The sequence below is a fragment of the Coturnix japonica genome, chromosome 13 (assembly GCF_001577835.2).
Source record: "Coturnix japonica isolate 7356 chromosome 13, Coturnix japonica 2.1, whole genome shotgun sequence".
Lineage (NCBI taxonomy): Eukaryota > Metazoa > Chordata > Aves > Galliformes > Phasianidae > Coturnix > Coturnix japonica.
The window spans coordinates 15105230-15125146 of NC_029528.1; the positions used below are offsets into that span (position 1 = coordinate 15105230).

Sequence of the window (19917 nt, forward strand, 5' to 3'; positions counted from 1 at the left end):
GCGCAGGCGCGGTTCCGGGGCGGTCGGGAGCTCAATGCGCATGCGCGGTGCCGGTCGCTGTCAGTCCGGCGGTGATGGCGGCCGAGGCGCTGCGGGAACAGGCGGAGCTGGTGCGGAGGATGAAGCAGGACAAGGCCGAGCCCGACATGGTGCGGAGCGATCCGACGGGGGACGGGGAGACGGGCTGGGCTGGGCTGAGCTGGGCTGGGCTGAGCAGGGCCGGCAGGAGCCGGGGCGGTGTGTGATGGCGGGGCTGAATGCGCTGACTGGGCCGTTCCGTCCCTCACAGGTCGCCAAGGAGGTGGCGAAGCTGCTGGAGATGAAGGCGGAGCTGGGGGGGGATGAGGGGAAACACAAGTTCGTGCTCAAGAACCCCAAGGTGAGATATGTTCCCTTGTAACAAACATGGACTGTGCTGTGGGGCTGGGGAAGAGAAAGGTCTCACTGCTCAGAGACACAGAATGAGGGTTTGTGGCTCTGTGAGTGTCAGGAGGAGCAGTTTGTGTTTCCAGCTGCACCACTGCAGCGCTGGGAGCCCCTCGGTGCTACGTGACCCTGGGTGGGGTGTTCCTGCTCGGCTTCCACTCATTGTTGGGCCCTCGAAAGCGAAAGGTGCAGTTAATTGCAGTGAGTTATGGGTTCCTGGAAACATTAAGGCTTTCACGGCAGTAATTCAGTGATCCTTAACAGTGGGGAAGATTACAAGGAGACCCGTGCAGGCGAATTTAATGTATGAAATTGTCAAAATACAGGCCTGATCCTTCTGGCTTTTTAAGCGATGGATTCTTTGCATCCTCTCACCCCTGTCTCCCACTGCACACTTCTAACCCGTCGTGCTGTTTGCTTTCCTTTCCCTCACCTCGTGGCAGGGCACGCGGGACTATGGTCCCAAGCAAATGGCCATTCGGGAGAGAGTCTTCAACGCCATCATCACCTGCTTCAAGCGCCACGGGGCAGAAGTCATCGACACGCCGGTGTTTGAGCTGAAGGTGAGTGAGTGCAGCACACACAGGAGCTGATGGGGACCTTGCACTTGGAAGCCCATGTTGAGGGCTGACTGTTTTCCTTCCATCTCCTCGGTGCCCTCTCTTTCTCTCTGTTCTCTGTGCTCTCGGGCTCATCACTTGACACTGAAGATGCTGTTTGTTCATGTGCCCTTTTTCTTTTTTCCATAGGAGACGCTGACAGGGAAATATGGAGAGGACTCGAAGCTCATCTATGATTTGAAAGATCAGGGAGGAGAGCTGCTGTCCCTGCGCTATGACCTGACTGTATCCTGCAACAGACAGTGTGAGAGGTTTTGTCATGTTTTCTGCCCTCCTCCTGTGGCAGTGCTGCCTGCAGGGAGGAGCAGGGTGGGAGGGCAGCCCCTTGGTACTGACCCCCTCCAGGCAGGGATAATGTGGAAAGGTAACGTGTTACAGTGGGTGCAGAACTGTTGCTCAGTTACTTATGCTGCCATTGCTTAAATTATTAGGTAGAGAGAAGGAAGATCTCTGCTGAGCGGAGTTGTTTCTGCAGCAGGATACCCAGACTGGGTGGCCAGGTCTCACCTAAGGCAGTGCTGAAAGATGCCCGTAGGGTAAATGCCCCCTTGGTAGAGGCAGGATGTGCAGGCTGTATCTGGGGTGTTTGTGGAGACCTCGAGAAGGAGCTGCAGATAGTCCAGCATGTCTCAGCTGTTGCTTTGACCCACAGGTGTGTGCCATGTGTGGAGCCACGTGTCTGTGCTGGGGAGATAGTGAGGCTACAGCGCTGCCTGTGACTGATATCTGGGTGGGGTGATCCCTCCTCGTTCCCATCCTTAACCCTGTGCTCGCAGGTGCCCTTTGCTCGCTATTTGGCAATGAACAAAATCACCAACATCAAGAGGTACCACATCGCAAAGGTGTACAGACGGGACAACCCGGCCATGACCAGGGGCCGCTACAGGGAGTTCTACCAGTGTGTGAGTGTGTGCAGCTGCAGTGCGGGGCTGGAGGCTGGGCAGTGGTTGTCGGGGTGTAGGACTGTGGACATCCCATGATTAGTCCATTTTATTTCAAAGTAAGGGAAAGCCTAGAGGTCATGTTACAGAACACAGAAAGCCATTTCCTTTGTGACTTTCCCATACAAGTGTGGTAGCCCTGAGGACTGGATTTGTTCCAGTGTCCTGACACTGCTCCAAGAGCTTTAAGCAGCCCTTGGGTGTTTGTTTGTGTTTTCTTTCCGGATGTCCTGCCCAGCTCCCATGGGAATTGCATCATCCTTCCTCACGTTCAGCTATCAGAGACTGATGCAATCACACCTCTTTCTTTCTCTGTTGCCCTGTTTTATTTTGGAAGCTGGTGAAACCACATTGAAATTTACTCACCATTCCATCCCCTGTCCCTAATTGTTCTCTTCCTCAAAATCTGATAGAAAAACTGCATTTGGGGTTTGTAAATTGGAGGTGAGCAGAAGGTTTCCTTTTGCTTCTGTGTTTTTCTTCTCTGAGTTTTGATGCTATCTGTCCTGTTTTCCTACCATGGGGCAGCAGCCTGCTGAGGCATCTTGCTGTGAAGCTGCAGCTGTCCATAGTGGTGCTCTCTCTGGTGATCCGTAATGGAGGCCACTCAGCAGGGTTGAAGCAGTGGCTGCAGCCATGCCCAGCAGTGCTGAGGTGCTCTTTGCCTTTTCTTGTGCCTCAGGATTTTGACATTGCGGGGCAGTTTGACCCAATGATTCCAGATGCCGAGTGCCTGAAGATAGTGCACGAGATCCTGAGTGACCTGCAGCTTGGGGACTTCCTCATTAAGGTGAGGCCAGGACTGGATCCTCGGCTGGATTTCTTTGGGCTGCAGTTGGGAGCAGTGATGGTTGTTCCTGTGGTTGTACCCAGTAGTACCTGCCCACCGAGGCCGGGTCCAGAGCACTTAGCATCTTGCCTCTCCGCCCTCTTGTGGTGTCTATGTGGAACGGCTGTGCTTCATCTCAGGACCCCTTTTAGGTGGAAACATGAGGAGGTCTCCTGAGGCCATAGTTAGCAGAGTTCTCTTGTACTGGCAGTGCACGGGACATAGTGAATGAATATCCTGAATCTGTGGCCTGTTCCTGAGCTATTCTGACAAATCCACATATCAGATGACTTGTGGGCTTTCTCCTTGTCTCCCAGGTCAATGATCGGCGCATCCTTGATGGGATGTTTGCAGTTTGTGGTGTCCCAGACAGCAAGTTCCGAACAATCTGCTCCAGCGTCGACAAACTCGATAAGGTACGGGCTGCAGCTTCAGGCTGCCCCTGTGGGGCTCTCTGTGAGTCTCTGTCAGGATTTCAAGTTAACTGCAGGATTAGGATACAAAAAGACCGTGCAGAAGTGCAAGAGATGGAGTTACAAGCGTGCCCTGAGGGCATTTCATCTGCTGCTTCACTCATAAACCTTTTAACTACCCCAATGTTGAGGGAGCTCTGCAGTGTGGAGATGTGCTGAGTGGGGCAGGTGTTTGATCACCTGTATGGGGCAGTGCTATCAGAGACCTTCCTCAGGGGAGAGCACATCCCTGAGGCAGTGGCTGATGTTCTTCTCACCCCTCACAGATGCCGTGGGAGGAAGTGAGGAGTGAGATGGTAGGAGAGAAGGGACTCTCACCTGAGGCTGCAGATCGCATTGGGGAGTACGTCCAGCTTCATGGTGAGCACGGTGGGATCCAGCCCTTGCCCTCCCTCCTGCTCTGTTACGCTCCCCATGAGTGCAGCTGCTCTCTTCCATGCCAGGCAGGCCGGGGCAGGTGTGCTCTGGGCAGGGATGGGGGGACACAAAGGCAGCACATTATTGCAGGTGCTGCTGCACTTGCTGACCTGAGGCACAACTTGTCCCTGCAGGTGGCATGGACCTGATTGAGCAGCTTCTCCAGGACCCAAAGCTGTCCCAGAACAAGATGGCCAAGGAGGGGCTGGAGGACATGAAGCTGCTTTTTGAGTACCTGACGCTGTTTGGCATCACGGGGAAGGTGAGGAGGAGCAGAGGCAGGAGGGGTTACTGCCCTGCTGGCCTAACAGCCCTGGGCCCCTGAGCGCAGCTGCTGAAGGGGCTTCTTTTGTGTCCTGTAGGTTTCCTTTGACCTGAGCCTGGCACGAGGCCTGGACTACTACACAGGGGTGATATATGAGGCTGTCCTGCTGCAGCAGCAGAACAACCACGGAGAGGAGTCAGTGGGTGTTGGGAGCGTGGCTGGAGGCGGTCGCTATGATGGTCTGGTGGGAATGTTTGATCCCAAGGGACGGAAGGTGCCATGTGTGGGGGTCAGCATTGGGATAGAGCGGATCTTCTCCATCCTTGAGCAGAAACTGGAGGTGAGTGCATTGGTACTCAGCTAAGCACAGGGTTTACATTCTCCCCATGTATTCCATTCCAGCAAATGTTGAAGTTGGTCTTTGATGGATAAGCTATCCAGGCCCCTGCTGTGTTCTACAGCAGGATGTCAGAATGAAGTCAGTCTCCTGTTTGGCTTCAGATAAGGTCCTCCCTGCTGCAGCTCCACCTGGAGGGAGCACTGTGGCCTCCAGCTGTATAAGGTGCTGTGGTCAGATGCCTCAGTGTTCCCCCTGCAGTAGACATCCCTGTGACCACACCGCCTTCATGGCCAATGCTTCTCTGCGAGGCTCAGGGGCAAACAGTCTTTGAGAGCACTACAAAGTCACCGAGAGCATTACAGAGACCTGATAGGGGCTGGATGTCCCGTGTTAGAGGGTACAGTGCCTTTGTCGGGGTCTCAGGTACAGTTTTCCCTCTTCAAAGCTGTTCTACCAATTTGTTCTCAGTCCCATTCAGTGGATGTTAAAGAGGTCTTGGTTAGGATTCCAAAACACTGCCGTGCATTTCCCTACCCCAGAACCCTGCTGTGGGGAGCTCTTGGCAGCCAGACCCAGCTGAGACTGACAGGGCTGGGACATCTCAGCTGCTGCTGTTAGCCTAACCTGTAGTTCCCAGCCCAGCTGTATAGCAGGCAGCTGACTCTGTGCAACTCCTGCAGGGCTTGCTGCTCTCAGCCTCTCTCATTTCCCAAAGGCTGCAGGCCCTCAGGTGTGGAGGGACAATCTCTAGACTGAAGTTGGCAGTGAAATTACTCATTCTCAGCATGTTCTCCACCTGTGCACAGCTGCAAGCACAGGAGGAAGGGTGGGATAAACCCCAAAACATGGGACAGTCACAGATGTTGTGATTCTAGGATGGGTCTCTGGCTGCCCAGAGTGCTGTTCTTAGAGCCCTGACTATGTCTGTGTGTCGGTAGAATCCTTCGAGTCTCATCCCCTTTCTAGGCCTCTGAGGAGAAGATCAGGACAACAGAGACACAAGTGCTCGTGGCCTCTGCTCAGAAGAAGCTCCTTGAAGAGCGACTGAAGCTCGTCTCGGAGCTGTGGGATGCTGGAATCAAGGTATAACCAGGAGATGGCCAAGTCAGGAGCTGCCTGATCCACTGTCTTCTTTCTTATGCCTGGAAATGGACCACATCTGGCTTTGCTCTGGGAAGGAGCCGTAGGGAGAGGGTGGGCAGCAGGCTGCCTTCCTGAGAGGAGCTGCCTCTCTATGCCCTAGAAGAGATGTTCTCCAGGGGGTGCTGGGTGGTACAACGTGCTTGGCCCTGTGCTACTGCAGAGGCTGTTGTGGCTTTGCTCAGGATGAATTGCCAGAGCAGGGCAGCACTTCAGCCTCTGCTGAATGGCAGCTGTGATGTCCTGCGGCTCCAACAGAAAACACAATGTTGCCGAGCCTTGTAAGGAGGGGAGGAGCCTGGTCTGGATATTCCATTGTACAAAAAACCACCTGTGTCTGTGCGCTGCTCCTGCTGCAGGTCTGCCATGATGCCCAGCAGAGAAAGGGTGCTCCATAGGGCTCCTGAGCCAAAGGAACACCACAGGGGTCACTCCTGGTCTGACTCACACTAGAACTGACAACCTGGTGCTCTCCCTGGGGCAGCAGTGCCTTACAAGTTCCTCTGAGCTGTGCTGTGTTACTTTCTAGCTGCAGTGAGCTGCCTTTGATGTCTGCCAGTCCGAGCACGCCTCCCATTCATGGGACAGCAATTGGACTGGCCTGGGAATGCCAGTGTGACAATGGGGCACAGAGCAACAGGCCAGTGCTGAGAGCAGACTTGTGCTCTGGTTCCCTTCCAGGCAGAAGTTCTGTACAAGAAGAACCCCAAGCTCCTCAATCAGCTGCAGTACTGCGAGGACACGGGCATCCCCCTCGTGGCCATTGTGGGAGAGCAGGAGCTGAAGGATGGAGTCGTCAAGCTGCGCATTGTGGCAACCAGGGAGGAGGTGAGGGGCTGCTTGGCCTCCCATCACAGCACAGAGCTGCTCCGTGGCACAGGGTCAGCCTGTGTGCAGCAGGGGAGCTGGTGCAGGCCCACACTTTGGGTTTGGTACCCAGAGGAGAGGAGAAAGCTCAGGGGTCTGCAGTGAGGGATGGGTCAGTGTTGCTCTATGGCTGCCTCCATGTTCCTTCCAGGGTATGGGAGTATCAGTGAGGGGCCTGGAGCTGCCCTGCTGGAACAAGGAGGGGAACAGCGACTGTCTGTGTGCTGGTCTGAGTTGGAAAGAGCGGCAGAGCATTGAGCTTGGTCACTGGCTGGGAGGGATACTGACAGTGCACAGGGTTCAGCTCTGTGTTTGCTGCCGTCTGCTTGATCCCATAGAGGGACTGGTGCCCCGGTGGCACAATTCATCAGACAAAGGCCATGAGTTACAGCACGGGCCATTCCTCAGGGACCACCAGCTGCTCGTGTTGTACTCATGGAACCTTCTGCTTTCTGTGTAGGTCAACATCCGCAGGGAGAGCCTCGTGGAGGAGATCAGGAGGCAAACCAGTCAGCCCTAGCGCCCACCCGGAGGCTCTCAGACATACTGCTGTAACCACGAGGCTGCTCGGCTCCACCTCCCACGTGGCGGCAGGCGCAGGGCCGGGGAAGCCCTTGGAGGTTGTGTTTATTCTTTGTCCTGCTTCCTCCCCTTCCCAGCAGAAGCGGAGAGGCCGCATTGGCTCCTATGAACCGCTCGGCCGTGGCTCTGTTACACGCTGCAGCTGCTCCCTGCCCGGAGGAGCCGCGCGCTGCCAGCAGCCCCCGGGCTCTTGGCTGCAGCTCCTCGTGCCCTTCGCGTTCAATAAGCGTCCAGCCCGGCGTCTCCGCTCTGGCTGCAGGGGTTGACCTTATCCCACGCCAAACGCTCCGACAAACAATAAATCTCGTTCCTTCCTTGCGCTCACCTGCCCCCTTCTGCTCCCGGCTGTTCCTCGGCGGCCAGGAACGCAGCGCTGCCGGGGGAGGGGGCTGCGCTGTGTTGTGTTGTGCTGCGACCCCCACCCTCCGCGTTCTCCTCCCTCCCCGGGGCGGGGCGGTCGCGGCCCAGCGGTGGGTGGTGGCGGCGGCGGAAGGTTCCAGAGCCGGGTGGGAGCCACGAGGAGCCGCGATGGCGGAGGAGGAGGTGGGCGCTGTCCGGGAGGTGGGCGCTGTGCGGGGCGGGGATGCGGGGCGAGGTCGCGCTCAGGGGATCCCCGCTTGTTTCGGGGCTTCGCACAGCGCGGCTCGAGGGCAGCGCGTGGGGCCGGGCAGGGACTCGGAGCGGCTGCTGCGGGCTGGGTGTGCGCCCGTCGGGGCTCAGAGCCGCTGGGGTTGGGAGCCCCATGTAGCGCTGCCGCTGCCGGGACCCGCTCGGAGCCGCCCCTGCGGGGTCCGTGTCTGCGTCCGGGGGGTCTTTGCGCATCAGGAAACGCGGAGCCCGGCGGGTACAAAGAGACGGAATTGCGCGGGGCTGAAACGCAACCAGGCGGGATTGTAGCGTGTGTTGGGATTAGAGCGGTTGAGTCCTGAAGGATGGAAAAGGTCTCCACGGTCATCGACCCATCGCACCCTGACCGCGTCCCGCCGCGCCACCTCCGCGGTTCAGAGGCGCCGTTGCGGCCGGGCGGCGCTTAACGAGCGCTCGGTCATGGAGCTGCCGCGTGGGCAGCGCCCTCGGCTCCTCCCTGTGGCTGCAGTGCCCGGGCGGTGGGCTGGAGTCCCACCATCGCGCGTGGGGCGGAGCTGACCGCGCTCCGAGCCGCGCTTTGCTCGCGCTGTGCCCTGTGATGCCGTCGGTTCGCACGTGCTGGAGCGGAGCTGCTGCTCTTCGCCGCGTGTAGCGATCGCTGCTGGGTTGTGCCCCATGAGGGCAGAGCGGCGCCGCGCTCCTTCCCCCGCTGCTGTCCGGCTCCTCCTGCCGGATGCGCTGGGGGTCGGTCGGGCAGCGGGACGATCCGCCCAGGGCGGCTCCAACCTCCTCCCTCTGTCCTCAGCAATGGAGCGTTGGCGTCAGCCCGAGCAGCAGGACGGCTCTGCTCACCTGGGTGAGAGAAACCGGCATCCACCTGGTGCAGGTGAACGGGCAGCGGCGCTACGGCGGCCCCCCGCCAGGTGGGTACCATCAGCTCGGTGCTGCCCGGGGGGGGTCCCGACGGGCAGAGCTGTGACACTGTGTGTGTGTGTGTGTGTGTGTGTGTGTGTGTGTGCCTGCAGGGTGGGTGGGCAGCGTGCCGCCCCCCGGCTCCGAGGTGTACATCGCCAAACTGCCGCGGGACCTGTTTGAGGACACGCTCATCCCGCTGTTCCAGAGCGTGGGGCAGCTCTACGAGTTCCGCCTCATGTTGACCTTCAGCGGCCTCAACCGTGGCTTCGCCTACGCCAAGTACCGCGACCAGCACAGCGCAGGGAAGGCCATCGCCGCCCTCAACAACTGGGAGGTGCAGCAGGGCCACGCCATCCTGGTGTGCCGCAGCTTCGAGAAGTGCCAGCTGAGTGTGAGCAGGCTGCCCGGCACCATGCGCCGCGCCGAGCTGGTTGCTGTGCTGATGGAGGCCACCGAGGGGCTGCTGCACTTAATGCTGCACACCGACCCCAGACGCAGGCAGGGCAAGGTGGCCGTGCTGACGTACAGCTCACACCACGCTGCTGCCATGGCCAAGAAAGCCCTGCTGGAAGGTACCAGGGGGCTGCGGGGCCATGGGGTGGATGCTGGGGGTGGAGGTGGGATGGACTCAGAATGCAGTTGTGGCTCTCCCAGGGAACATCGCCCTGTTCAAGAAGAAGGTGAAGGTGGAGTGGCTGAAGCCGGATCTGAAGGAGCAGCTGCAGGAGCATCAGGAGGAGCCGCCCCCCAGCAACATGCAGCGCATGGGCAGCCCCCAGCGGGTGCTGCCATCCTTGGAGCCACATGGATCACTGTGCCGCCTGGGGGCTCTGTGCCAACGGCTGCACATGGGGACCCCCCGCTTCTTCACCCGCTGTGAGCAGGCCAACTCCAGCGGCTGGCAGCGCTACTGGGGCCAGGTGGTGACCCCGTCCTGCTCCGTGCTCTGCAGCACCTTCCTGTTGGTGCCGGAGGACGCGCCGGGCACCGTGGGGCACGAGAAGATGAAAGAGGCGGTGGCACAGCTGGCGCTGGCCATGCTGGGTGAGTCCATTCCCACCTCCCGACCTGGGGCTTTTCCTGGGGCCGGTGGCTGCGGGGGGTGGATGGGATGGAAGGAACCGTGTGGCACCAGCACTTTTTTCTCTCCTGCAGGGCACTGAGGGCGCACACGGGCACACTATGAAATGAACCCGAGCCTGACGTCACGCCGTGCAGCAGAGCTGGGCCCAGCCGGGCCATGTTCCTGTTCAGCCTTGTTTTCAGTTTGTTGGAGTTTGTTTGAGGCCCATCTGGAGGATGCGGGTGCTGCCCCGTCTCCACTGGCGCTGGTTCTGTTGTGGGCAGCAGGTGTGCCCTGCCTGCTTCTGTGTTCTCCTGTTGATGAAGTTTTGTGCTGCTGTGGTGCTGCAGGGCACTCAGGAGGATGCGAGCTGGGGGGGCTGTGTTGGGCCCCATTGTTTCTATGGGGCAGCTGGGTGCCCTGGGTTGTCTGCAGGCACTGCCCGCAGCCTGGAGGCCTGTGGCCACTGCTGGCTATTAAAGCAGCCTGGGAAGCACTGGGGGTGTTCTGATGTGTTTTGTTGCTGTGGTTTCCCGGGGTGGGTCCATTTCTTCAGCCTCGTTTTGCAGCACCTGCCGATGTCACCCTGCTGTCAGCTGCACACACAGCTCCTGGGGCATTCAGAGACCCAGACTGAGAGGTGGGAATCAACTGGGGCTGTAATAAGGAAGGGGACAGACTGGCAGGGTCTGCTCTGACAGGACATAAGGGAACTTATGGGAACTTTGGACAAGCCAAGCCATCAGCACGAGCTGCTAGAAACCAAAAGGCACTATGTTTTTAATACACCTGATGCCTAAGCTTAACAGTTGCCTGATGCTTGATATATCTGCCCTGCTGCAGCCTGCAGGGGATGCGACACAGTCCCCACCGACGCTGTGGAACATCACATCTCACAGCAGATGGGAGCTGCCCCGTTTCCTTTTGCTGTCCCCACACCACAGGCCCCACCATCACCATTACCACTGTCACCCTGCCTTGTTCCCAATCTCAGGACCTCCACAGCCCCAGCAGCCCCTCAGTCACTGTCGTCACTGTCGCTCCCTGTTGCTGCCTCTGCCGTGGCCTCCTGCTCCTCTCGCAGGTCTGCAAAGAAGTCCTCCCCGCTGCCCACAGCTTTACTGCTCAGGGCTTTCAGCTGCCCGCCCCGCTTCTTCTTCTTGCGGTACTCGTCCACCACCATGGAGCCCAGCGAGGAGATGTCCCAGAACTTCACCTTCTGGTCGTGGGCGCAGCTGGCCAGGAGCTGCCCGCCCGGAGCCACGGCCAGCTGCTCGATGGGCTCCCCCAGGTGCTGCCCCACGCAGCCCAGAACCCGGTTGGGCAAAATGTTCACTGCCCTGGGGAAAAGGGAATGGATGGAGCCCAGCAAGGGCAGCACCCTGGGCATGGCAGCCCAGCCCTCCAGCTCAATGTGTTCCTTACAGCCTGAGCGGGAGCTCTGCTCACCCTGCCCTCCCCAGAGCCCCCCCTGCTGCATCCCACACCCACAGCGCTGACCTGATGACCCCATCGAGGGACCCTGTGCACACGATGCTGTCTGTGACGGGCACCATGCAGTCCACAGACTCAGCCCTCAGAGAGAAGCGGTCGCTGGTGGCCCCGAACCCGTTCCAGTTGAAGAGGTAGATGGTTCCTTCGCAGGAGCCACACGCCACTTTCCTCCCTCGCTGGGCAAGAAAACAGACCAAAGCACAGGCAAAAGGAGCCGGAGCATGGCAAGGAAACGAGGGGGCCGTGCACGTGCTGGGCTGCAGCCCCGTCCTACCTTCAGCAGCACCACAGACGTCAGGTCCCCGCTCTGCGGCTCCGAGAGCAGCTCGAAGCGGCGCCTTTTGATGTTGAAGACTCCCATGGTGCCATCGCCACTGCGGGACATGGAACAGCACCGTGGGACGGGGGGTCCGGGGCCTCCAGGGGCAGCTCTGGGTGCACTGCGGGCAGCACTGGGTGCACTGCGGGCAGCCCCGGGCTCACGGGCAGCCCCGCCCCGCGGTACCTGGCGGTCAGCAGGATCTTCCCGGCCGCATCCACGGCCATGGCGCTGATGTACTCGTCGTGCTGCCGGGCCTCCAGCACGGCGCTGCCCTTGCGCAGGTCCCACACTTTGAGCTCCCCGCCGTCGTCGCCCGTGGCCACGAGGTGCTGCTCGATGGGCAGCACGCAGTTGAGGGCGGCGCTGCGGGAGCACGCGTGTCAGCCCGGGGCCGAGCTGCAGCCGCTGTCCCCGTGTCCCGTCCCGTTACACACCCGTGCGCTTTGGCGATGCGCGTTTCCAGCCGCCCGTCCTCCACCGTCAGCACGTGCAGCGCTTTGTCCTTGCTCACGGTGAGCAGCCCTGCGGACCGAGCGCCGTTACCGCAGCCCCGGCCCGGCCCCGCCCCCCGCCCCGCAACTCACTGCGCCCGTCGGCGGAGAACGCGGCGTCGCGGCACGACTTGAGGTGGTGACCCGAGGACCAGAGCTGCCGGCCGGGCCCTGCAGCGCGGAACGAGAACCTGCGGGATGCGGCCGTCAGCAGCGCGGGGCGGGGCGGGGCGGTGCGGGGTCAGTGCGGGATCATTGCGGATACTCAGATACTCACAGATACACGTCGCCGTCCACGTCCCCCGCCGCCAGCAGCTCCCGCTCCGGGTGCAGCGCGATGGCGTTGGCCGCCGCCTCCAGGCAGATGTCGACGGGGGTGTCCGGGAGCTGCGGCTCCGCGGGCGGCTCCTGCGGGAGGGAGCGCGGTCAGGAGGGGCGAGATGCAGCCCCGCATCCCCCGCATCCCGCCCCGCACCAACACGCACCTCCTCGGACGCCGCCATGCTGCCGCGGGCCGCCTGCTGCGCATGCGCGGGCTCGGCCGTTGCTGAGGCGCCCCCCGACGGCAGCGCGGAGTGAAGCGGAGGACGCGAGTTCGAAACCCGGAGCGTCTCGTTTCCCCCCGCCCCCCTCCCCAGACCCAGCCAACACCTCGCCCCGTGTTGCCGTTTTCAGCTCCCTTCACCCCCTCCTGCCCTCGGACCCAACGCTGCCCACACATGTACACACACTCAGAAGCCTTGAGTGTAATTTTATTCCATCTACGAGGGTTGTAAATCACAAGCTGTACAACAAACTCAAGGAGAGAGCCCCAGCACAGCCACACAGATGAGGCTGGGGCTACGTGTGCTGCCCAGAGCAGGCCGGCAGTAAGACAGTGTGGGGAGGAAGGAGAATGGCAGCCCAGGCAGAGGGAACTCTGCACCCAGCAGGACGAGGCTCCAGCTGCACAAGGAGCAGATGGAGGCAGCTACAGCCTCAGTACTTGGGCCTCTTCACCTCCACCCTGGAAGGAGAGACGGGCACAAGGCCGGTGAGGTTGCAGGAGGGGCTGAATGTTCTCCCCCCTCCTTCCAGACCCATTGCCAAGAGGCAGCACAGGTCTTTGCCCCCCGCAGCCCCCAGGAGGGTGTGTAGGAGACAGCAAAGGTAACTTTACTAACCCATCGGCCTCCAGCTTCTTCCTCTTCTCAATGATCTGTGGAGAAAACAAAAACACCTGTTATTCTTTGTGCACATACAGGTACCCAACTGCCCCTCTCCTCCATAAGGACAAAACAAGCAGCAGAAGCACTGTAGGGTGGCAAGATACACTCAGCGTGAGAGCTGCAGCTGGAGCAATGTTGTCCACAAGCTGCCTGAAGCCTGGACAAACTTGGCCTGTTCCCCCTTTGGCCATCAAGGACAAGTCCCACTTTTGTTCTCACTTTTTCCTACCCACCCCACAGTACTGGGGGTGCTCATGGCCAGCTCACCCTGACAAGACCTCCTCCTCCTGGATGGCCCAGCTCTGCTTCTTAAAAAATAGGAAGCCACAAAACATGCCTCGTCCCCTCCAAGCCCACCTGAACAGCTTAGAGCTGCAGCTTTGAGGCACATCCACTTGCTACACAGTACTAAGCAAACAGCCCCCCCGCACAGCAGCAATGCCTGGCTGCAAGGGCATGGACTGGGCCAAAGAGAAATGCCAGCACAGCAAGTGAAGGGCCAGGTGGGAGTTCTCCTGACCCAGGAATATGCTGGTAATTCATGGCCTGAAAAAAGCCCCTCAAGAGCTCCAGGCACTCACTGCGCTGATCTTCTTCCACTGCCGGTCCAGCTCTGCCTTGTCATTTGTCTCTTTGAAGCGACGGGTTTTGCGTCCCTCAGACATTTTGATCCCATACTGGAAGGCTGCCCTGCGGAAGGAATGAGACAGCTCAGCACCTGGTGCAGTTCTGTGTCCTGGTGGTAGAACAGACACATCTGACCCAGTCACAAGCCTGTAATCCACTTGAGCCAGTTTACAACCCTGGAAGCTGCCTGGGCAGACATTCTTAAGGGCAAAGACAATCCACGGTTCCTCCTCCAGCCCTCACAAGGGGTTACTCTTCTCGATTCAAGCTCCCCCAACACCTGGACTTGGCAACTACTGCCATTCCCACCCAGAACCCACCCGTTCCTCAGCTGGATCTAGCACTTCACGAGTGCTGCACTCACTTGGGCAGAGCCTCTTTGTTGTTCATGTATTCACTGTATTCCTCCTGGGTATCAAAGTCCCAGCGGCCCAGAGGCCCTTTCTTGTTACCCTGCAGCAAAAAGAGATGATTCAGCAGCTCCTCAGTTGACACTGGCCAGGACTCTTCAAGCCTTTTATATGCCCACAAGATCTCAGAACATCACCAGCCCCAGTTCAACACTCATGCATCCAGTATGGACCTGGCTCAGAGATCCTGAGGCCTGCAGTGATACCCAATTCACCACCTGGCCTCAGCTTATGGCAGCCTACCTGATCCATCTTGCTGTAGTCCACTTCTTCATCACTGTCCACAGCCATATCATCCATTCTGTATGGGGGGAAAAAGCACAGGAAGTGCTCAGAGTGGGTCTCTGGGACGCAGATCAGGATCTTGGAGCCACGTGTCAATACTAATCAGACAGTGAGCTCATGGCAGACATCTCTCATGTCCTCAGGTTGAACACTAAGCTAACCAGAGAGAAGTTCCTCCAACCCAGAAGATTCTCAGCCATCTCTGCTTTCCCTGGCACCGAGGGGCAGGGGGTTCCAAAGAATCATTTATAGCAAAGATTAGAGACCCAAGGACTCAAGGAGCATTTTACCAAAAAGTTGCATAGACTGGCAAGGCACCACAGCCAGTTGAAGGCCTGCTCCTTCCAGCAAGGAGCAGTGGTGCAGAGGAGCAAGTTCCTGCTGCTATAGAACAGTGGCCCCTTGGTGCACCCTGTTCCCAACCCACAGCTTCTTGCTGCTTCCTTACGTAGCAGGGTAGCACTCGGCGTAGCTGTTTGACATGCCAAAGAAGTCTCCCAGCTGCTTCTTGTCTTCTGGCTTCTTCAATGTAATAACAGTAAAGGAAAACAACAGCAGATAGGATCATGTACAGCTAAGGCTAAGGCAAACAGCAGACTCCCCTACACGCCCAGCAGACACCTGCCCCAACACAACTAAACCAGATGCTGCTGGGCTCATGTTTTGTTTATAACAAGTAACAAGGCCCAAGCAGCACTTCTCTACTGCAGAAGGAAGAGCCCTCCCACAGGAAGGAAGGAAGGACAGCCAATAGCCACTCAGGCACAGCTGGCCTACAGAGGAAGCCTGGTCCTGTAGTCAGCCAGGCTGCTCAGACAGTAAAGGATATGTCTCTGTCCCTTCCCAGCCAGCAGCTCCAGCAAACTTCTCGTTGATGGACTTGATGAGCTCCTTGGCAGAACCAGGCCCTGGGGCAGGGAGAGCAGCAGGATGAGTTTTGGTGGGGGGAAACAGCTCACCTTATTACACCCGGGGCTGTAAAGAGCCTCCTTCTGTATGATCAGTTCATGCAGCTTTAGGGCAGCCTTAGGGCAGGCAAGTACAGCCTGCTGCTGCAGGGTACGTGGGATGGACAACACTGGGATGGGGTAGCGGACAGGAGCACAGGCTGCACACCAGGTAGGAAAGGGGAAGCTGGAGAACAACAGTGAGCAGCAAACGTCTGTTTGAGCACAGACAGAGGGAATTCATGTAAGGCTGATCCTAGGAAGAACTTGAATCCTCCTCAGCTTCTAGCTGGCATAAGGTCATATAAGTAATTTGCTGCTAGAAAAACATGTGTATACCCTCAACCAGGGCTCACCTGCAGCAATTCATAGGCAAGAGACTTTAACTCCATTACCCACCTCCCACAGCAGACAACTCCTTCTGTCATAGCAGTTTCTGGGAGAGCAGAGCTCAAGCAAGATGGTAAGGCAAGCAGCTGTTCAACAGCCTGCAACAGCATGTGACCTCACTGCAGCATCCAGTCTCATTCAAGTAAGCACAAGACTTTACTCACCTTTGTCAATGTCTGTGGGCTGCAAAGAAGAGGGAGAGATACTGTGTTACTTGGGAGGGCTGAAAGTATGCAGATGATGGTGCTGCACGACTTGCAGCTCCACTTTTAAGATTGTTCGTGGCAATCAAATGCACACAGAACCAAATCAAAAGCCACCAGCCCGTGCCAGTTTTGCCTCGCTTGCTGAAAGAGAGGACAAGCACCCAACCACCCGCCGGCCCCTGGCTGGAGAAACAGAGCTCAACATGAGCTGGACACAGGCACAACTGTGAGTATGACCACACCAACCCTACAGCTGCGCTCACCGTGCTTCAGAAGCAGACTCACCTCATCATCAGCCTTGGGCTTCTCAAAGTAGCTGTGTCTCTTCTTCTCCTCCTCCCGGTCCCGCTCCCGGTCCCTCTCGCGCTCCCGCTCCCTGTCACGCTCACGGTCCCTCTCGCGGTCTCTCTCACGGTATCTCTCCCGCTCCTTATCCCGGGGCATCTTTGCAGTGGACGGCACATAATCCCCAATGTCTTCAAAGATGCTAAAGTGGAAAAGAGCCCATACTTACAGGTGGTGTAAGAGAAACCACAACCACCTCCCTTTGAACTGGAACCTGACAAAGGAATGTGCAGCATCAACACAAGGAGCTAAGGATGCCCTCTAGAACTGGCTTCTCTGCCTGACAGAAGTACTGCTGCATTTCTGCTCTCTTCTGATGTCTGAATTTGCCTCTTGTGGACCAGGACAAAAGACAGCCCTTGCCTGCCTCAATCAAGAGATAAAACAAAGCTTGTCTCCAGCCTTAGCCATCTTGTCTTAAAAACAGCATGTCCAAAGAGGCAGCTTGCTCCACACACACTAAGTCCAGTACTCTCCAAACTCAGATGATCAAAAAGGCATTAAGGCAGATAGCCCTGAGCCTTTGGTGGCAAAAGGGCACTTACTTCATATCAGCTTCAGGGGGTTTCTTCTCATCCAGCTTCCCTGCAAGGACACAACAGCAGTAAGATGCACATTGCTCCACACCCCACCTGTGCTGCTTCCCAGCCCAAACAGTGGCAGGCCTGGAGGACACCCTCCCAGCTTCCTCTTATGTTGCCACATCACAGCTCAGCACCTCAGCAAGCCATCAAGTTCTTCCCCCACAGAAGGCAGATCCCTAAGAAACTGGTTAAGAATGGGGATAACAGAGCAGCACAAGCCACTCCTGCAGCTGTACTTTCTCAGCGCTTATTCAGCTGTGAACACCCTGCCTTCAGGATGCAGTGTTTGGAGAGCAACAGGAAGTCACTGTCCTCCAAGTTCACTGCCCCACAGTGCAGGGAATGCGGGAAATCAAAACGTATCTCATTCTCTCGGGATATGCTTCAAGCATGAGTCCTTCCACTTGGCTCCCTTCAGCACCTACCTTTGTCTTTCTTCTTGAGCTTCTTGTTGCGAGTTCCTTGCCTGAGATAAGAGAGGATCTGTGTCAGCTTGCTGATGACGATGTCATTTGTGGTCAATGTAGTCTGTGCCTGAAAGAGAAATGCCCATGGCAGTGGCTGACTCTGCAGAGGGCAAGCCCTGCTCCAGGCAATTCAAACCAGCACAGTCAGGGGAGCTGGACACCAGCTGGATACCTCCATGGTGGGGCAGTCGGCCTTGCTCCGGATCAGCGTGGTGGGGATATCAGTGTCAGCGTACTCATCATCCAGATCTACCACATAGGCCATCCTCCCCGGCAGGAACAGCTCATTCCGCTCGTAGGCTTTGCTCTTGAACAGAATGCGGTAGATATTTCGACCTGGAGGGAAAAGGAATGCTCTTAAGGTGCTCCTAGGAGAGCAATGGACAAGCCCATAAAGAACTGTGTTTATTTGATCAGAAACATCAGAATCAGTTCCTAAGAGCCACGGTTGTGCTCTCAAGTTCATTATTCCTGAACCCTATATGCCTCCTTCCATCCGCTTCAGCATTTCTCTCACATCCAAAACACAACACAAATAAGGGCACAGCCACGTGCACACAGCCTTACCCAACCGAGTCTTAAATTCAATTTTGTTCTCAGGATCTTCATCTTTCCTGGAAAGACACAGAAACGAAGCATGCTAAGCACTCACCCCCTCTGCATCATCCCCTCTGAGAGGCAGCTGCACTCAGCAACGCAAAACCCTCCACCACTCACTTGGTTTCTTTCTGAGGCTTCTCCATCATCTCCTCTTCTTCCTTCTCTTTGCTGGCAATCTCAGCCCGCACCTACCACACAGAGTAGATCCGTGCATTACAGACCACGTCACACTGCTGCCATTCATTGCAACAACAAAGGCCACTGCCACAAGGTCCCCAGCCGTTCATAAATCCTTCCATGCAAGGACAATGCATTCCAGGAATGCGCTGGCAACACCACAGTATGTGACAGCAGGAACCACCACCCCCTCCTCACCACCTCTGCCAGCTGGACAGGCCACGATAACAGAAGAGCAGCGTGGTGATACCTGTACTCACCTTCTGCAGCAGGGCAAAGTCCAGACCCTTCACCAAGTGAGTGTGCTCCATGTCACCACCCAAGAACTTGGACTCCTGGATCAACTGTCTCCTCTTCTCTGCAGCAGATTTATCCCTGTGCAACAAAAGCGGAGGCTGTTACGGGGCAGCTGCTGTGGAGCAAAGTGTTAAAAGAAGGCCATGTCACAAGCTCACGTACGCCTCTGCAGTGGGCCCCACAGCCCTATAGTTTGCAGTTGTACTGATCAGCTCTGTTTCCTCGTAGTCCTTGTTCACACCATCTCTCCTCTCCTTGGCTCGATCCCTGTACTTCTCAGCCAGTTCTCTTTCACGCTCTATCTCCTGCTGGCGCAGCTTCGCATAATAGCTGAGGTTGGAGAAACAGCCCAACATTAGTGACACATTCAGTGCTTGATGCACTGCTCGTGCAGCACCCTCTAATGCCCAGCACACGCCTGTTCCACTCTCCATCTCCTCCCCACACACAAAATAAAGCACTGTGGGATACAACATCTCAGATAAGATGGAGCTGTTGTAATGAGGAGCTCAGTCTTCCCTTCCAAAAGGAAAAGATGAACGTCCTTTCAATGCTTACCTTTTCTTCTTCCTTCTACGAGCAGCTGGATCTTCATCTTCATTGTACTCCCGGGGCATCCTGGAAAAGGGTAAGAAACAACAGCTACAACCTGCACAGCATGATGGGAGAGTCCCAGCTGGACATCACAGAGCCCAAAGGCAGGAACAGCACAGTCCAGTGTGTCAACGAGGAGAGGAGGCCAAAGCTCATATCTGCACTTGGCAGAATCTGATCTGCTTCTTAAAATCCATGTAAAACATTCTAACAGCTCTGAGCCACCAGTTTCTCACATTAAGTCCAACAACACACACGTGCAACTTGCACACCCAGCACAAAGCTGGGTCAAGCTCTGCTCCCCCATCCCTACATCCACACTTACTAGCATAGTAAAATACTTTAAATACCCCACTGTGGAGCACGGGGTTATGGAGCCAGGCAGCTCCATCACCCTTAGGGCTGAATGCTGTGCCCACAGCGCAGTGAACGACCCCAACTCACTCATGGTGCCGGGATTTGGATGGCGGGGCCGATGTTGGCGTCGCCCGCGGGGTCATGAGCAGCTTCCGAAAGTCTTCATTGGTCAGTTTGGACCTGGGGGAAACGACAAGAGCCGCCATCAGCTCCCAGTACGTGCAATGGACCGGCGGGTCGGGGGCTGTAACTGTGTGCAATGTCTGTGTGCAGTGTCTGTGTGCTGCAGGGCAGTGCCTGGTGTGCAGCACTCGGGGCTGTTCCGCCCGGTACTCACTGGTGGAAGGAATGGGCGTCGTCCACATCGTGCCCATCGGGGGCCAAAGGGTTGGAGAACGGCTCACCTGGACGGGACGGAACAGCGCTCAGCAACGGGCTCAGCACCAACACCAACACCAACACCAACACCAACACCAACACCAACACCAACACCCCCCGTTCCCCTCCCCCCGCTCCTCTCACCGTCCCGTTCCGGCATCGCGGCCTACTCCTCTCCCCTCAGCTGTCAAGCCGGAAGTGCTGGAAGTGCCGGAAGTGGCCACTTGGCCGGAAAAACGCTCCGATTGGCTGAGAGCCGGGGTCACGCTCCG

At 57.5% G+C, this 19917-nt stretch overlaps 4 protein-coding genes across 5 annotated transcripts; 2 read left to right on the forward strand and 2 right to left on the reverse strand.

The window, feature by feature from the left end:
- The first annotated feature begins 14 nt into the window (after positions 1-14).
- On the forward strand, positions 15-7218 carry LOC107320369 (histidine--tRNA ligase, cytoplasmic). The gene is made up of 13 exons (XM_015876127.2): positions 15-149; positions 290-379; positions 870-989; positions 1176-1271; positions 1823-1948; positions 2670-2777; positions 3134-3232; positions 3556-3649; positions 3841-3968; positions 4069-4311; positions 5278-5394; positions 6133-6279; positions 6779-7218. The coding sequence occupies exons 1-13, from the start codon at positions 75-77 to the stop codon at positions 6836-6838; spliced, it is 1503 nt and encodes a 500-aa protein (XP_015731613.1). The 5' UTR covers positions 15-74; the 3' UTR covers positions 6839-7218.
- DND1 (DND microRNA-mediated repression inhibitor 1) lies at positions 6975-9962 on the forward strand. Of its 2 annotated transcripts, none has more exons than XM_032447376.1 (4): positions 6975-7443; positions 8294-8411; positions 8514-8975; positions 9058-9962. In XM_032447376.1, exons 1-4 carry the CDS (start codon positions 7006-7008, stop codon positions 9564-9566), a joined length of 1527 nt encoding a protein of 508 aa, XP_032303267.1. In that variant the 5' UTR covers positions 6975-7005; the 3' UTR covers positions 9567-9962. The 2 variants fall into 2 exon arrangements, with proteins under 2 accessions (XP_032303267.1, XP_032303268.1); XM_032447377.1 differs by lacking the exon at positions 6975-7443 and having other exon boundaries at positions 7564-8411; positions 9058-9447; positions 9559-9962.
- Positions 9963-10219: 257 nt separating this feature from the next.
- WDR55 (WD repeat domain 55) lies at positions 10220-12331 on the reverse strand. Its single transcript, XM_015876130.2, has 8 exons — positions 12259-12331; positions 12051-12181; positions 11867-11964; positions 11717-11804; positions 11466-11645; positions 11235-11334; positions 10967-11136; positions 10220-10806 (listed from the first exon to the last, which is right to left on the reverse strand). Exons 1-8 carry the CDS (start codon positions 12274-12276, stop codon positions 10485-10487), a joined length of 1107 nt encoding a protein of 368 aa, XP_015731616.1. The 5' UTR covers positions 12277-12331; the 3' UTR covers positions 10220-10484.
- Positions 12332-12507: 176 nt separating this feature from the next.
- IK (IK cytokine) lies at positions 12508-19912 on the reverse strand. The gene is made up of 20 exons (XM_015876259.2): positions 19790-19912; positions 19605-19671; positions 19355-19447; positions 18875-18934; positions 18479-18646; positions 18280-18394; positions 17960-18030; positions 17810-17856; positions 17415-17578; positions 17201-17309; positions 16737-16776; positions 16132-16333; positions 15805-15823; positions 15133-15211; positions 14752-14832; positions 14262-14319; positions 13973-14061; positions 13563-13671; positions 12937-12971; positions 12508-12779 (listed from the first exon to the last, which is right to left on the reverse strand). Exons 1-20 carry the CDS (start codon positions 19803-19805, stop codon positions 12752-12754), a joined length of 1650 nt encoding a protein of 549 aa, XP_015731745.1. The 5' UTR covers positions 19806-19912; the 3' UTR covers positions 12508-12751.
- Between the last annotated feature and the right edge of the window lie 5 nt (positions 19913-19917).

Excerpts from the sequence above, each read along its gene's own strand:
- LOC107320369 (XM_015876127.2), top strand. The coding sequence starts at position 75 with ATGGCGGCCGAGGCGCTGCGGGAACAGGCGGAGCTGGTGCGGAGGATG. Across the intron at positions 3,650-3,840 it reads GGAGTACGTCCAGCTTCATG|GTGGCATGGACCTGATTGAG; the intron begins GTGAGCACGGTG and ends TTGTCCCTGCAG. Across the intron at positions 5,395-6,132 it reads TGTGGGATGCTGGAATCAAG|GCAGAAGTTCTGTACAAGAA; the intron begins GTATAACCAGGA and ends GTTCCCTTCCAG.
- DND1 (XM_032447376.1), top strand. The coding sequence starts at position 7,006 with ATGAACCGCTCGGCCGTGGCTCTGTTACACGCTGCAGCTGCTCCCTGC. Across the intron at positions 7,444-8,293 it reads CCGCGATGGCGGAGGAGGAG|CAATGGAGCGTTGGCGTCAG; the intron begins GTGGGCGCTGTC and ends CTCTGTCCTCAG. Across the intron at positions 8,976-9,057 it reads CAAGAAAGCCCTGCTGGAAG|GGAACATCGCCCTGTTCAAG; the intron begins GTACCAGGGGGC and ends TGGCTCTCCCAG.
- WDR55 (XM_015876130.2), bottom strand. Across the intron at positions 11,805-11,866 it reads GTTCTCCGCCGACGGGCGCA|GGCTGCTCACCGTGAGCAAG; the intron begins GTGAGTTGCGGG and ends CTCGGTCCGCAG. Across the intron at positions 11,335-11,465 it reads AAGATCCTGCTGACCGCCAG|TGGCGATGGCACCATGGGAG; the intron begins GTACCGCGGGGC and ends CATGTCCCGCAG.
- IK (XM_015876259.2), bottom strand. Across the intron at positions 14,062-14,261 it reads ACTACAGCAAGATGGATCAG|GGTAACAAGAAAGGGCCTCT; the intron begins GTAGGCTGCCAT and ends TTTTTGCTGCAG. Across the intron at positions 13,672-13,972 it reads AACAAAGAGGCTCTGCCCAA|GGCAGCCTTCCAGTATGGGA; the intron begins GTGAGTGCAGCA and ends TTCCTTCCGCAG.